The 18,461-nt window shown below is 37.0% G+C and overlaps 1 protein-coding gene across 1 annotated transcript; it reads right to left on the reverse strand.

Annotated features, from left to right (window-relative positions):
• Positions 1-633: 633 nt before the first annotated feature.
• LOC101892826 (mitochondrial 2-oxodicarboxylate carrier) lies at positions 634-18,461 on the reverse strand. Its single transcript, XM_005176591.4, has 3 exons — positions 17,998-18,461; positions 8,136-8,318; positions 634-1,430 (listed from the first exon to the last, which is right to left on the reverse strand). Exons 1-3 carry the CDS (start codon positions 18,148-18,150, stop codon positions 858-860), a joined length of 909 nt encoding a protein of 302 aa, XP_005176648.1. The 5' UTR covers positions 18,151-18,461; the 3' UTR covers positions 634-857.

Consider the following 18,461-nt stretch of genomic DNA (forward strand, 5'->3'; position numbering starts at 1 on the left):
CCTTCATTCATTATAAAGTTCAAGTTTTGACGACACAGAGATTTCGACGACCTGTTTCTCATAAGAATACACGGCTGTTCCTTCCACAATGGACAATCAGCCATAAAAAACTTACTTTGAGCAGTCCTATGAACTGACCACAGAGGCGTTGGACTTGTGAAGTGCTTCTATTCACTTCATAAGTCCAATGCCTCTGTGGTGTAGGGCATAGACGCTTCTGTTAAATATTAAATCCAAACAGTAGTTTTCAAAATGTGTCATAGAGCCCTCTGCCTACTATTAGACCTACCGTTTAATCACAAATCCTTCTGAACTACTAATTGATCAAAGAAGCTTCGATTTTCTGTTCGGCCTTTGGTGTCGTGGATAAATTCCCTTAGAAACTTCAATTTCGACCACAAAAATTCAGTTACCCCAAAAATTATTTGATGTCAGAATCTCACTTACCTTACTGCTTGATCAAAAAGGTACTTCTTTGACTTACTTGTAGATTTCAAAACTCTTAACTCAGGTCATGACAAACAAACTCAAAATCACCTGTCATATACCATGATGTGGGGTCATTTTAGTCAGGTTTTTTTTCTCGCGGTGCTGATAACATAATGAAATTTTAAAATTCCAACAAAAATCATCGATTATTTCCTTTAAATGCTTTCATATTTTATTTCGCAATTTCGTTACATCATTTTATACAAAAAAAGGTATAAAAAATTAAAAAAAGTTCAATTTTCCGAAAAAATAGATCTGCAACATTAACAAAATAGCAAAAGGCAGTTAAAAAACAATTAGTTAATAGTTTATAATTATCATTAATTCACTTAAATACATTTATCACTAACAAACAACATGCATTGACTTTATAAACATTTCTGTTGTAAAAACTCATAGGCGTACTCAAATACCAACAACATAATAGCACCACCGGGACCCAAACGCATCACCTTCGGCACCAAACCCTTGTACAGGGCACGGAAACCCTCCTCACGATACACCAGAGCCATTGAACCAAATGTTGATTTGTATTTGATAACACCCGGTTGCGGTTGAGGTCCCTGAATGCGTGACTTCGCCACATCGAAGGGAATGTTTACGAAGCAGGCCAATGTTCCGGAGGTGAAACCAATCAATACTTTGCGCAAAAATTCTTTGGTGTGATCATCGTAGGCCGGCACAATGTTCTTAACGCTGTGATAGAAACCGAAATAGACCATATTGAAAACGCCATTGCGACCCATGGTGGCGGTGACACCCTTGTTGAGACCACGAAAACCGAAGCCATCTTTTTGTATGATTTGCTTTGTCACCGCCCACGTACTTTGGGCCTCCTTCATTTTGGTCTTATCCGCTTGTTGGGCAACTTTAACCACTTCAAAGGGATTAACGGCAATGGCTTCAAGAAGACCGGCAGTTAAGCCAGCCAAAGAGAAGGTCTGCAAAAGAGAAGAGGGAAAAATCAGTTAAAATAAAGAGTTTTTCCCACATTAGGAATTGAATTAAAAAAATATTCTACTGTCTTCCATAAGTTTAATATAACAGATCAACGAGAAAGTTTCCGACACCATTTAAAAAAAATATATTTTAAACTTAAGCGAAACTTATTACTTTTTATACCCTCCACCATAGTTTGGAGAGGATATTCCGTTTGTAACACTTCGAAATATACATTTAAGACCCCACAGTATATATAGTATATATATTTTTGATCAGCATAAAATTCTATGTCGATATAGAGATGTCGGTCCATCTGTGGAAATCACTCTAGTTTCCGAACGAAATGAAGTAGGTTGTTAAAATTTTACTCAAATGTATATTATGTCTGCAGGACTTTTGGTATTTAAAATGGGACATGTAGGTCCATATTTTGGTATGCCCTCAAATAATGGTACCCCCTATTTTCGGTATTTTGGTAATTTAGGCGACATTATTTACCGGAATTGTTTCAAATTTGGTGTTTGAAGTTCGTAATGGATACTACAGCTTATGGCAGAAAATTGCTTGTGCAGGTTCACGTCTTCGTATAGCCTCCATATAACGCAACCTCCCGATATTAGGTATTTTGATGATTTTAGCGACATTATTCACCGTAATTGTTTCAAACTTGGTATTTGAAGTTCGTAATGGATACTACAGCCTATGACAGAAAATTGTCTGTTCAGGTTCACGTCTTCGTATAGCCCCCATATAACGGTACCTCCCTATATTCGGTGTTTTGATGATTTTAATGACATTATTCACCGGAATTGTTTCAAATTTGGTATTTGAGGTTCGTAATAAATACTACAACCTATGACAGAAAATGAGCCATGTAGGTCCACGTCTTCGTATAGCCCCAATATAACGGTTCCTCCCAATATTCGGAATTTTGCAGGTCCAGGTCTTCGCATAGGCCCCATATATCAGTACCTCCCTATATTCGTTATATTTCGTAATGGCTTGTGACAAACGATGCTATGTAGGTCCATGTCTTAAAGACCCCAATATAATTGCTATATTCGGTAGTTTTAAAATTTTAACAGAACTTTTTAAAGGTTTTATTTTTTGAAAAGTTCCAAATTCGTTCCAAATGGTGGAGGTTATTCAAATTTCGGCCAAAGTAATACCATATAATATACAAGGTGGCGCAAAAGAAATTCTTCTATAAGAAAATGCTATAAATTTTACGATTGGCACCTAATGTCTTAATTAAAGCCAGAAAACATCGGAAGTTTGATTTGCGCCACCTTGTACATGCATTTGTACTTGACAGACATTCCGATATTTTTTATACCCTCCACCAAAAAAGGTATGGAGGGTATATTAACTTTGTCATTCCGTTTGTAACTCATCGAAATAATCATTTTAGACCCAACAAAGTATATATATTCTTGATCAGCGTAAAATTCTAAGACGATTTAGCCCTGTCCGTCCGTCTGTCCGTCTGTCCGTCTGTTGTAATCACGCTACAGTCTAAACGAATTAAGATAGGAAGCTAAAGATAGGAAGCACAGATCTCTCTTTTGTCTGCAGGCAGGTCAAGTTCGAAGATGGGCTATATCGGCCCACGATATCGTATAGCCCCCATATAACGGTACCCCCGATATTCGGTATTTTGATGATGTTAGCCACATTTTTCAATGGAATTGTCTGAAAATCCACACAAGTAGTTCCTTGTGGGTACTTTATACCTCGGCAGAGAATTATCTATATAGGTTCACAATATCGTATAGCCCCCATATAACGGTACCCCCCGATATTCGGTATTTTGATGATTTTACCCACATTTTTCAATGGAATTGTCTGAAAATCCACACAAGGAGTTCCTTGTGGGTATTTTATACCTCGCCAGAGAATTGTCCATATAGGTCCACGATATCGTATAGCCCCCATGTATCGGTACCCCCCGATATTCGGTATTTTGATGATTTTACCCACATTTTTCAACGGAATTGTCTGAAAATCTACACAAGGAGTTCCTTATGAGTACTTTATATCTCGGCAGAGAATTATCTATATAGGTCCACAATATCGTATAGCCCCCATATAACGGTACCCCCCGATATTCGGTATTTTGCTGATTTTACCCACATTTTTGAACGGAATTGTCTGAAAATCCACACAAGGAGTTACTTGTGGGTACTTTATACCTCGGCAGAGAATTATCTATATAGGTCTACAATATCGTATAGCCCCCATATAACGGTACCCCCGATATTCTGTATTTTGATGATTTTACCCACATTTTTTAACGGAATTATCTGAAAATCCACACAAGGAGTTTCTTGTGGGTACTTTATACCTCGGCAGAGAATTGTCCATATAGGTCCACGATATCGTATAGCCCCCATGTAACGGTACCCCCCGATATTCGGTATTTTGATGATTTTATCCACATTTTTCAACGGAATTGTCTGAAAATCCACACAAGTAGTTCCTTGTGGGTACTTTATACCTCGCCAGAGAATTGTCCATATAGGTCCACGATATCGTATAGCCCCCATGTAACGGTACCCCCGATATTCGGTATTTTGATGAGGTTAGCCACATTTTTCAATGGAATTGTCTGAAAATCCACACAAGTAGTTCCTTGTGGGTACTTTATACCTCGGCAGAGAATTATCTATATAGGTTCACAATATCGTATAGCCCCCATATAACGGTACCCCCCGATATTCGGTATTTTGATGATTTTACCCACATTTTTCAATGGAATTGTCTGAAAATCCACACAAGGAGTTCCTTGTGGGTACTTTATACCTCGCCAGAGAATTGTCCATATAGGTCCACGATATCGTATAGCCCCCATGTAACGGTACCCCCCGATATTCGGTATTTTGATGATTTTATCCACATTTTTCAACGGAATTGTCTGAAAATCCACACAAGGAGTTCGTTGTGGGTACTTTATACCTCGGCAGAGAATTATCTATATAGGTCCACAATATCGTATAGCCCCCATATAACGGTACCCCCGATATTGTGTATTTTGATGATTTTACCCACATTTTTTAACGGAATTATCTGAAAATCCACACAAGGAGTTTCTTGTGGGTACTTTATACCTCGCCAGAGAATTGTCCATATAGGTCCACGATATCGTATAGCCCCATGTAACGGTACCCCCCGATATTCGGTATTTTGATGATGTTAGCCACATTTTTCAATGGAATTGTCTGAAAATCCACACAAGTAGTTCCTTGTGGGTACTTTATACCTCGGCAGAGAATTATCTATATAGGTTCACAATATCGTATAGCCCCCATATAACGGTACCCCCCGATATTCGGTATTTTGATGATTTTACCCACATTTTTCAATGGAATTGTCTGAAAATCCACACAAGGAGTTCGTTGTGGGTACTTTATACCTCGGCAGAGAATTATCTATATAGGTCCACAATATCGTATAGCCCCCATATAACGGTACCCCCGATATTGTGTATTTTGATGATTTTACCCACATTTTTTAACGGAATTATCTGAAAATCCACACAAGGAGTTTCTTGTGGGTACTTTATACCTCGCCAGAGAATTGTCCATATAGGTCCACGATATCGTATAGCCCCCATGTAACGGTACCCCCCGATATTCGGTATTTTGATGATGTTAGCCACATTTTTCAATGGAATTGTCTGAAAATCAACACAAGTAGTTCCTTGTGGGTACTTTATACCTCGGCAGAGAATTATCTATAGGTTCACAATATCGTATAGCCCCCATATAACGGTACCCCCCGATATTCGGTATTTTGATGATTTTACCCACATTTGTCAATGGAATTGTCTGAAAATCCACACAAGGAGTTCCTTGTGGGTACTTTATACCTCGGCAGAGAATTGTCCATATAGGTCCACGATATCGTATAACCCCCATGTAACGGTACCCCCCGATATTCGGTATTTTGATGATTTTATCCACATTTTTCAACGGAATTGTCTGAAAATCCACACAAGGAGTTCGTTGTGGGTACTTTATACCTCGGCAGAGAATTATCTATATAGGTCCACAATATCGTATAGCCCCCATATAACGGTACCCCCGATATTCTGTATTTTGATGATTTTACCCACATTTTTTAACGGAATTATCTGAAAATCCACACAAGGAGTTTCTTGTGGGTACTTTATACCTCGGCAGAGAATTGTCCATATAGGTCCACGATATCGTATAGCCCCCATGTAACGGTACCCCCCGATATTCGGTATTTTGATGATTTTATCCACATTTTTCAACGGAATTGTCTGAAAATCCACACAAGGAGTTCGTTGTGGGTACTTTATACCTCGGCAGAGAATTATCTATATAGGTCCACAATATCGTATAGCCCCCATATAACGGTACCCCCGATATTCTGTATTTTGATGATTTTACCCACATTTTTTAACGGAATTATCTGAAAATCCACACAAGGAGTTTCTTGTGGGTACTTTATACCTCGGCAGAGAATTGTCCATATAGGTCCACGATATCGTATAGCCCCCATGTAACGGTACCCCCCGATATTCGGTATTTTGATGATTTTATCCACATTTTTCAACGGAATTGTCTGAAAATCCACACAAGGAGTTCGTTGTGGGTACTTTATACCTCGGCAGAGAATTATCTATATAGGTCCACAATATCGTATAGCCCCCATATAACGGTACCCCCGATATTCTGTATTTTGATGATTTTACCCACATTTTTTAACGGAATTATCTGAAAATCCACACAAGGAGTTTCTTGTGGGTACTTTATACCTCGGCAGAGAATTGTCCATATAGGTCCACGATATCGTATAGCCCCCATGTAACGGTACCCCCCGATATTCGGTATTTTGATGATTTTATCCACATTTTTCAACGGAATTGTCTGAAAATCCACACAAGGAGTTCGTTGTGGGTACTTTATACCTCGGCAGAGAATTATCTATATAGGTCCACAATATCGTATAGCCCCCATATAACGGTACCCCCGATATTCTGTATTTTGATGATTTTACCCACATTTTTTAACGGAATTATCTGAAAATCCACACAAGGAGTTTCTTGTGGGTACTTTATACCTCGGCAGAGAATTGTCCATATAGGTCCACGATATCGTATAGCCCCCATGTAACGGTACCCCCCGATATTCGGTATTTTGATGATTTTATCCACATTTTTCAACGGAATTGTCTGAAAATCCACACAAGGAGTTCGTTGTGGGTACTTTATACCTCGGCAGAGAATTATCTATATAGGTCCACAATATCGTATAGCCCCCATATAACGGTACCCCCGATATTCTGTATTTTGATGATTTTACCCACATTTTTTAACGGAATTATCTGAAAATCCACACAAGGAGTTTCTTGTGGGTACTTTATACCTCGGCAGAGAATTGTCCATATAGGTCCACGATATCGTATATCCCCCATGTAACGGTACCCCCCGATATTCGGTATTTTAATGATTTTACCCACATTTTCCTTTTGGGTTCTTTATACCTCGGCAGAGAATTATCTATATAGATCCACGATATTGTATAGCTCTCATATAACGGTACCCCCGATATTCGGTATTTTGATGTTTTTAGCCATATTTTTCAACGGAATGGTCACAAGGGGTTCTTTGTACACAAGGGGTTCTTTGTGAGCACTTTACCCACCGACAGAGAATTCTCTATATAGGTTAACGATAACGTATAGCTCCCATATAACGGTACCCCGCGATATTCGGTATTTTGATGATTTTAGCCACATTTTCCAATCGTATTGTCTGAAAATCCACACACGGAGTTCCTTGTGAGTACTTTACACGCAGACATAGATTTGTCTTTATAGGTCCACAATATCGTATATCCCCCCATATATCGGTACCTTCCTATATTAGATATTTTAAAGATTTTTAAAGAATTTTTATTGGATTTAATTTTTTTGAAAATTTTCTAATTCGTTCCAAATGGTGGAGGGTATTCAAAGTTCGGCCCGGCCGAACTTACTGCTTTTTTACTTGTTGTCTGTAATTAAGACATTAGGGGCCAATCGTAAAATTTATAGCATTTTCTGATAACAAAATTAAAAAGCAGAAAGTTTGAAATTCTGATAGGAGAATTTCTTTTGCGCCACCTTGTACAGGATTGTCCATATTCGACGAACCCATCTGGCAACGCCATAACTTTTGACAGAGATGTCACATCGCTTAATGACATACCGCGTTTAAAGCGTCAGTCCAAGCAGATTTTTACCGTGAACCAATACACACGCTCTGAAATAGTTGAAATTTACATAAAACAGAAGAAGTGAAAACTCAACGTGCTTGTAAAACATTAAAAAATGTGAGAAGTGCGCCTTCTAAGAACACCATTAAGCGTTTATACGAAAAATTTTCGACTGGTAAGGCTCTTTCTAATCCGAAGAGGCCATAGAGGACAAGTCTCGTCGATTAGAATGGGCCCAAAGGCCGGTGGAATATGGGAAACCCTGTATATTATATGGTATTACAGCTGAATGGATTTAATCAACACAGTGGACTTAAATTGCCAATTCCATAGTATATACATCAAACAAATCATAATAAAAGAGGTTACAACGATCTACTTTAAACATACTATAGTATAATTAATGTATAAAAATATATATATGCATAAAAAAATAAATAAATGTGTAAAAATATATTATACAGCGTCATATCCACTTACCAATGGTGTGGGCGCCGGAGCTCCAAACAAAAATAGTGGCTTAGTTTGTTCGAAACACACGAATTTAATGGCTCTTTTAGGAGTTTCCGCTATGACAGGTGGCAAAATGCCCTTCCAAAAGGAGTAAAGACCCTCGTGGCGATACATTTTGCCAAAACAATCGAAGACACCTTTGTATTGATGCTGAAAATAGGAAAAACATTATTTAAAATTAAAAATTTTTTCAACACTAAAAGTATTATTATTTAATATTTTGTTTGGACACACATACATTTGCATAAAAGCTTTTAATATTTCAACACAACACCTGTTCCAATAGCTCTTATTGAATTTCAGCACGTTTTTCAATCAATCAAACAACTGTTCAGTGGATGCAGTGATCGACTGGGTGGGAAATCAATCTGATATTTGAGAAGAGTTTGCACGTACAAACGCATGTACTGCAATGTGTTATTAAATTACAGACCGGAAACTAGTTTTGAAGCGAATTTGTGCCGTGAAATACCAGGCTTAAGTTTGAAAAATAACAAGTAAGAAAAGAGCTAAGTTCGTCCAAAAATACCATTTAAATAATGACCTCAATACGGGGGCTATACGAAGACGTGGACCTGCATAAGTAATTTTTTCATAGGCTGTAGTACCCATTACGAACTTCAAATACGAAATTTTAAACAATTAGGGTGAATAATGTCGCTAAAACCCTTAAAAAACCGAATATCGGGAAATACCATTTATGGGGGTTTTACGAAAACGTGGTCCGACATGACCCATTTACGAACTAAACCTATCTACACATTTTGTTTGAAATATAGCGTGTATACAACAGACAGACAGACTGACATTGCTAAAATACTGATCCAGAATATATATACTTTTTAAGGTCTATTATGAATATTTCGAGGAGTTACAAACGGAATGACAAAGCTAATATACCGTCCATAGAATGGTGGAGGGTATAAAAACAAACCGCACTAAAGCCACAATTGGCTTAAAATCCCTGCAAAAACTTGCAATGAGCCGGAAAATAAATCAAGTTGCTCCGCATTTTCCAAAATAAATAAATTTTAAAATGGCTTGCTCAAATATAAGTCACAGAAAAGATCCAAAATGTAAAAAAATCCATTGAGGAATGTCGCTAAAATTTAAAAAAAAAATCGAATTTCGTGGACCTCTGCAGCCATGATTCTGCCAGTGAGAGCGGACTCCAAACCCAAGTTTGAGATGATTCTGTTGAAAAATTTAGCTAATAACATAAAAATATCGCATATGGAGGGTATACGAAGGGAATATTATCCGTTGCGAAGTACTAATTTTAAATAATTCCGGTGAAAAATGCAGCTAAATCATCAAAATACCGAATATAGGGAAGTACCGTTATATGGACTTGTGGATATATGGATTAGGTGTACATTACGATCTCCAAATAATAAATTTGCTGTAATCTTCAAATTACCGGTATCTGGTATTATATTGGCGCTATACATGAACTTTGATATACAGGGTGAGTTAAAAATTCTGCAACAAAGTCAAACGCCATAATTTTTATTTTTTTTTTAATTTTATTGAATGAAAGCAAAAAATGTCGGAAATAGCATTAACTTTTATAATAAGTTTAGATTTGTTCGAATTGGTCACCTTTGGCATGAATTATGGCCCTCAAACGGCCAATGAAACAGTCACACGTTGCCCGAATGTTGCTCTGTTGTATCTTGGCCCATTCCCGGCAAAGCGCTTGCTTGAGGTGATGCGACTATCGGCTGTTATGGCGGTCAACTCCATCACCATGGTCGGCGCTTGAGTTCTGGTGGCCAACCGAAGGTGCACATTTTTAGCTGACCACTTTGGCAAGTAAACACGATCATTTTGTTTGTTTACAAACTGCTGGGCAACGAATGTTTTCTCATCGGAGAAAACCAAATTCGGCATTTCACCACTTTCGGCCAAGTGAAGCAACTCCTTAGCTCTTTTGGGTCTATTTTCTTTCTGTTGTGGTGTAAGTTCTTGCGCTTTTTGGAATTTCAATGCCTTTACCCCGAGCTTATTTATATGTTTTATCCGATTTGGGGTTTTAAGTCCCTTACATGTGTAATATGCACAGGAATGATAGTTTGTACCAGATAACTTATGGAGCTGAAAAATATCTCTGTAAAATTGCATCGAAATCGGATCAGATTTGGATGTAGATCACATATATAACTTTTTCCAATTTCAGGCTTATTGTGCACCAAATAGCTAATATAAGCCTAAAAGAACTGGTTTTTGGCAATTCCGACTGAATTCTTCCTAGAAATAAGTACTTCAAATTTGCTGAAAATCGGTTCAGATCACATATATGGGTTTCATCATTCATTTGGAGTTTTAAGTCCCTCACATGCGCAATATGCACTCCACAACAATGATCTCTGGTACCAGATATCCGGTATATCTCAGAAATAAGTGCCTAATTTTGCCAAGATCGTTTCAGATTTGGATACAGTGTCTATATATATCTTATCTGGTCTCAGGTTTATTGTGCACCATGGCTAGGCAATACAATGGCTAATATCAGCCAAATTGGATAGATTTTTTCATATTCAACCGAATTTTTCCATTTGGTAGAATTCGGTCCGGTATATCTACTGCTCCAATAAATATGTTTTAATATAATTCTTATAGAAGTCATATCATGCACTATACAGCAGTGGTATCTGGTACTAGTGGTACAAAAGCCTCCGTCAAATTTGTTGAATGTCGATTCAGAGTTGGAAAGAGTTCTCAAATTGTGACTTCTCTAAAGCAATGATACGCATTCAAATAAGGTACATAGTTGGTATTTGCATCTACTAAATACGCAAAGGGGTGTAGGGTATCATATAGTCAACCCCGCCCGACTTTTGACCTTTCTTTATTGGTTTTTCTATTCTCAAATAATGTTCTAATGCCATTAATCTCTCTGTAGAATACCAAAATACACATATCGGCATATCGAGGTCTGAGTGTACCTGTCGTATAAACCAATGTCTGTGTATAAAAATAAAAAAACTATAAACATTTATTTTTCATTTCATTTTATACAGATAATAGCTGTGGACATGTGTGTACGGCAAAGCACACGCTTGCCGGAGCTAATAAAATTTGACACACTTCCACACAGTAAACATATTGGAAAACTTGTCCGTGTTGGTGGAAACAGCGCGCGGTATGAAGTGGCGTTAAATTTATCATTAATCACAAGTTATGTGAGAGAACTTAAGTACCGGTCAATTGGCATGCAACTCTCAGCTGATCAACGAAATATCGATCGAAACTAGGTATTCCAAAATACTCTTGAATTTTTTATGAATTATTGCTGCAAAACATTGCAATGGTAAAGGAATAGAATGGGTTCTAAACAGTATAACCTTGAACCGTCCTTACCAAAAATTAAAGTACAATCAAAAGTATTTCTATGGGGTTGTGTGTGTGCGTAAATATTGGGCCTGAGAGTGATTGTGATAAACGTTTTATTTAGCAAATGCGTCATTGTCGTCTGGAAATTTTTAAACGCAAAATCAGCTGCAGTCATTAACCTTTAGATAAATATTAAAATATCTTTGTAAATTATTTTCATTAAATTAACGACTGATTGCAAATTTAAGTAAAGAAAAAGTAAAAAAAATTAAGTTCGTCCGGGCCGAACTTTTAATACCCTCCATTTTAGGGTAAAGGAAACATTTTAATATAAAAATATTTGAATTAAAGTGAGCTCCACTTTAAACTACAAATACCAGTAAGGCATTTTGCATAATGCAGTTAAACTTATAAAAAAAACATAAAGTGAGAGAGGCCGCTGTATGGGGCCATACCAAAACGGAAACCTCTACAGACAAATTTATACTTCAAGGATTGTCATTTGTCAAATCTTCTAAAATACCAAATTTGAAATAATTTCATGGGTAAATGTGACTAGGATTATCAAAATATCGAATATCGGTGGGTATCGGTTTATGTGCGCTATAGGAAAACGTGGACCTAAATATTCAATGTTTCGTCACCGGAGCAACCACACAATTTGAACTACATATACCAATTTTTATACAAATCCGTGAAAAAATGTGTCAAAAATTATCAAAATACCAAATATAGGGAAGTACCGTTATATGGGGGGCTATACCAAAAAGTGGGCCTATACATACAATGTTTCACCACCGCATCCAGAACCCATTATGACCCACAAATACCAATTTTTAAGCAAATCCGTGGGAAAATTTGGCAAAAATCGAAAAATCAAAATATCGAATATCGGAAGGTACTGTTATATGGGGGCTATACCAAAACGTGAATCTATATATACAATGTTTCGGAGCTAGAACCCAATTTGAACTACATATACCAATTTTTAGACTAATCCGTGAAAAAATGTGGCAAAAATCATTAAAATATCGAATATCGAGAGGTACCGTTATATGGGGGCTATACCAAAACGTGGACCTATACAAGCAATGTTTCGCCACCGGAGCTAGAACCTATCATGGCCAACAAATTCCAATTTTTAGACAAATCCGTGAAAAAATGTGTCATCAAAATACCGATTATCGGGAGGTACCCTTGTATGGGGGCTATACCAAAACGTGGACCTATACATACAATGTTTCGCCACCGGAGCTAAAACCCATTATGACCCATAAATACCGATTTTTAGACAAACCCTCGGGGAAAATGTGGCAAAAATCAACAAAATATCGAGTATCGGGAGGTACCATTATATGGGGGCTATACAAAAAAGTGAACCTATACATACAATGTGTCGTTACCGGAGGCAGAACCCACTATGAACTACAAATACCAATTTTTGGATAAATCCGTGAAAAAACAATTGGCAAAAATCATCAAAATATCGAATATTGGGAGGTACCGTTATATGGGGACTACACCAAAATGTGGGCCTATACGTACACTGTTTCGCCACCGTAGCTGGAACCTGTTATGACCCACAAATACCAATTTTTAGACAAATCCGTAAAATTTAGACAAATTGCCGAATATCGGGAGTTACCGTTATATGGGGTTATACAAAAATGTGAACCCATACATACAATGTTTAGCCACCGGAGCTAAAACCCATTATGACCCACAAATACTGATTTTATAAACAAATCCGTGAAAAAATGTGGCAAAGATCATCAAAATACCGAATATCAGGAGGTATCGTTATATGGGGCTACACCAAAACGTGGACCTATACATACTATGTTTCGCCACACAAGCTAGAACCTATTATAACCTACAAATACCGATTTTTAGACAAATTTGTGAAAAAATGTGGCAAAGATCATCAAAATACCGAATATCGGGATGTACCGTTATAAGGAGGCTATCCCAAAACTTGGACCTATGTATGAAAAAACTGCAACCAACTTCAGACTGAAGAGTTGCTTCGCTTGGCCGAAAGTGGTGAACTGCCGTATTTGGTTTTATCCGATCCAACAGTTTGTAAACAAACAAAATGGTCGTGTTTACTTGCCAAAGAGGTCAGCTGAAAATAAGGTTGGTTGTCCACCAAAACACAAGCGTTGGCCATAGTTATGGTGTGGGCCGCCATAACAGCCGATGCTCGCTCTCCATTCATATTAATCGACCGTGACATTAGAATAAATGCCGAATGTTATCGCGAAAATATTCTGTAGGGTGTATTAAAGCCTTGGGCACACAAATATTTTGGCCGCAGACCTTGGATATTCCAACAGTACTCAACACCATCGCACTCAGCACGCGCCATCGAAGAATGGTTACAAAATGAGGTTCCTCGCTTCATTTCCAGCTCACAATGGCCACCAAAATCTCTGGATACCAATCCGTTGGACTATTGTGTATGGAGAATTTTGGAAAGCAAGGTTGGCACTAAAAAATACCAAAGTATCGATCATCCGAAGCAAGCGCTTCGCCGAGAATGGGCCAAAATACTGCAGAGCAACATTCGGGCAGCGTTTGACGTTTTCATTGCCCGTTTGAAGGCCATAATTCGTGTCAAAGGTGACCAATTCGAACAAATCTAAACTTATTCTAAAATTTGATGCTATTTCCGACATTTTTTGCTTTTATTCAATAAAATTTAAAAAAAATAAAATTATGGCATTTGACTTTGTTGCAGTTTTTTTCATCTCACCCTGTATTCTGTATGGTGAGAACTGAAAATACAAATTTTTTTTGGAAAAATCCCTCTAAAAGAAGAATTTTATCAAGAACTACTTCTTATGGGCAATTCTCATTACCCAATACTGGTGGGTACCCAAAATCCGGCCTCTTTTACTTATTTTAGCCTGAGCTCATTTGAATGTGGGTGATAAGTTTATTAGTACCCGGTGTACATTTTCCACCATAAACCTGATTAAGAGATTAGCATCAGCAACCACTGTTGATAATCCTAAATTTAGTGTTTTTTTTTATTTGACAAAGTGTTTATGTTTTATTTAAACAGCAAACAATTCCGTTATCATAAACAATTAAAAGTGCAAGTGATAATTAACACTTTTGTTGGTGGAAGTTTCTTTCATTTTTTTTTGATAGCGTAGCATGACTCTTGGTACTGGGAGAGTGTGATAACACTGGATTACGTTTTCGGAGACGATAAGCATATTTGGCTAGACAGACAGGCCAAAAAAGTCGTATGGAATATTTATGTATGTACGTATGTTGGTTTTGGTTTCAACGGACAGTTTAATAATTTTATAGATATACAACATGTTTATGCACATATATAATCATCAGATATGAAAAAATATAAACAGATAAACAATACATGCGCATATATATGTACATATACACAAACGTATATATTAAATTATAAAAAAATTTAAAAAAAAAATCATGAACATTTCCACAAACAAAGCAACCGAACTGTCACTGAAATAGTAACGAAAGGTGAAAAGAAAAACAAGAAACGAAAAAAAAATAAGAAAATTTCCACGGAAGAATTAAATGCTGTGCTTTGTTGTGGCCAATATCATTGGCCGGCCATATGAGCGTGTACAGCATGACCGACATTTATAATTGATATGACACATACTACCACTGCCTCTGTTACACTTCCGACCAGTTGTTGGACATTGAATTGTTAAATGATCAGATTGTTGCTTTTGTCCAAGAAATAATAACAACAATAACAAAAAAATATACAAAGACATGAAATGAAAAATGATTATTACTTTTTTAACAACAATAATTTAATTATTAGATTTTCATGTGAATTTAATAGACCATACGGCACTAGGAAAAGTCTATGAAAATTGTTGGCAGTTCAAATAGGAAGTGAAATCAAACAGAAATTAACCTTATTTTAATACTTATATCGAGATGTTATATTAATTTTTTTACATTACATCTAAACGATCTTTATGACGCATTTGAGGGTGGTCTATATATAGATATAGTCTATATATAGATTAACTGAACATCAGATTATTAATGCATGCAGATGACATCGTCACTCTTACAGAAAACCCTATTGAAGTACAAACAATTGTCAATAATCTGTCTGTGTATGGAGAATGGAAGTCAACCAAGCAAAATCAGAAATAATAATTTTTCGAAAAGGAAGCAGATTAAGTGCAGACGATAAATGGGAATATAATATATATTCTTCACTAAACATATAAAAATGAAGCAGCCAAATCGTGTTTAAACACTACCTGGAAGAAGTTCATTGGTAAGACTACTATATCTCCAAGTGCTAATGTTTTTGGCTGTATGCCGTTCAATCCAAAGTTATGGTTCACAAGTGTGGGGAAAACAGTATTTCGAATAAGTGGACAAATTATAAATATTCTGCATTAAATGTGTTCCGAAGCTTCCAGATAACACCCTCAATTATGTTTAAACTTTAGAAACTGGATATGAAGCGGGGTATATACATATATACAGGGTCACATAAAAAAACTGCAACAAAGTCAAACGCAATAACTCTTAATTTTTTTTTTAATTTTATTGAATCAAAGCAAAAAAATATTGGAAATAACATCAACTTTTAGAATAAGTTTAGATTTGTTCTAATTGGTCACCTTTGGCACGAATTATGGACTTCAAGCGGCCAATGACACCGGCACACTTTGCCCGGATGTTGCTCTGCGGTATTTTGGCCATTCGCTTTGGTATTTTTAGTGCCAACCTTGCTTTCCCAAATACTCCACACACAATAGTCCAACGGATTGGTATCCGGAGATTTTGGTGGCCATTGGAAATGAAGCGAGGAACCTCATATTGTAACCATTCTTGGGTGGTGCGTGCTAAGTGCGATGTTGCTGAGTACTGTTGGAATGTCCAAGGTCTGCGGCTATAATGTTTGCGTGTCTAAGGCTTTAATACACCCTCCAGAATATTTTCGCGATAATATTAAACATTTATTCTGATGCCACGGTCGAAAAATACGAGCGGATACCGAACATCGGCTGTTATAGCGGCCGAAATCATCACTATGGCCGGCGCTTGAGTTCTGGCGGCCTACCGAAGGTGCACATTTTCAACTGACCTCTTTGGCAAGTAAACACGATCATTTTGTTTGTTTACAAACTGCTCGACAACGAATATTTTCTCATCGGAAAAAACCAAATTCGGCAGTTCACCACTTTCGGCCAAGCGAAGCAACTCTTAAGCTCTTTTGGGTATATTTTCTTTCTGTTGCAGTGTAAGTTCTTGCACTTTTTGGAATTTCAATGGCTTTACCCCGAGCTTATTTTTCAATATTTGCCGAATGGAATACTGCGATATGTTCAGCTGACGAGCCATTTTTCGGACACTGCGATGCGTGTTTCGATCAAGTCGCTTCTTTACTTTTTGAACCATTTCTGCTGATGTTGCTGTTTTCTTCCGTCAACTTCCTTGACTTCGGGCTACGCTACCAGTATCACGGTGTCGAGCGATGGTGCGAAACACAAACGATTTATTCACATTTAAACGATAGCCACTTGTGGTTTTCCAACCAAATATAAAGAAATCACGCTTGAATTCCATCACGAATAACTTTTTTCTGGAAAATTCTCACCAAAATGCTTTTGTACGCTTGTAAACAATATAATGAGCTGTCACTGGAATAATTTAACAGCTGTGGCTTAGAAATGACAGTAGTCTGAAGTTGGTTCCACTTTTTTCATCTCACCTTGTATATATCGATTTGAGAAACGCTTATTATGATACTGAAGTATTTTTCTTTCAAATATCTCAAACGCTTTCATTACTGTTGGAGAGATTAGAAACCATATAGGTGGTGCTTACACCAATGCAGGTCTAAATTTGAATAACTTGTTGAACAAAACACCCAAATATTTAAATCTATCTCTGAATGGTATTTCTACTCCACTTAAAGACAACTCCAAGGACTTGCTTTCTGGTACAAACCATTTCTTACATTTTTCTGAAGCGTTCCTCAAATATATGGCCTCGGTCTTAGGGGTATTGATTTTTATACCCCAATCAGTATAGAAAGCATTAAATGTGTTTAAATGACAAGATACCATACCGTTGGCTTATCAACAAATTCAATGAATTTTAAATTTATTTTCTTATAAAATTTACTTAATTTTTTTCTGAGTGTATTCAATAAAGGTAGGTATGTATGTCGCTACAAGCATCTTATCAGCAGCGCAAAAATATATACATTCATCGGTTAGCAATTGTAACGTGAGAAATAAAACCGGCTAAAATGTAAATAAATATTTACGTTTTCCGATTTAGCGGAGAAAGAGCGAAAAAGGCAGCAACGACGACGCAAATATAAATTCTCTTTGCGCTCAAAATTACACACTTACAAGAGGAAAAGTGCGACGAGACTTGTTTACACATTATCTAATTACCGAAACAGACAGACGTATTACGCCTAATTATATCATCTGTAAGCGAGATAGATACTCACCACTCCACCGCCCAACTGCATGCGGGTCTTAACCACATCGAGGGGCTGCATAATGCAAACTTCGACAAAACCGGCCGAACCACCGGCTACAACTTGTAAAGCAGCCCTGGTTAGAGGTGTCAATTCTTTCTGTTGATTATGTGTTGCGGACATTTTTGTGTGTTGTTTAATTATTTTCCAATTTGTTAAAAAATTTATTTATCAAAAAAAATATATTTTATTTATTTGTCTGTGACCCTAAGGAACACCACACTTGAAAAAACTTTCCACAATTGTTTCGTTATTAAAATCAAACTAATTTTTGGACAACTTTTTTTCTCTTTTTTGTGAATTTGCGTTTCCAGCGGTTACTACCGTTCCACGATCGTCCCGTTCAAAATACGCCACACTTTTAAGTGCTTAGAACTCAGGCATGTTACTGAATGACTCTGGCTGTTGAATATTTTGCGTCGATCTCCCATATG

This window comes from Musca domestica, unplaced genomic scaffold, assembly GCF_030504385.1.
Source record: "Musca domestica strain aabys unplaced genomic scaffold, Musca_domestica.polishedcontigs.V.1.1 13, whole genome shotgun sequence".
Classification (NCBI taxonomy): Eukaryota; Metazoa; Arthropoda; class Insecta; order Diptera; family Muscidae; genus Musca; species Musca domestica.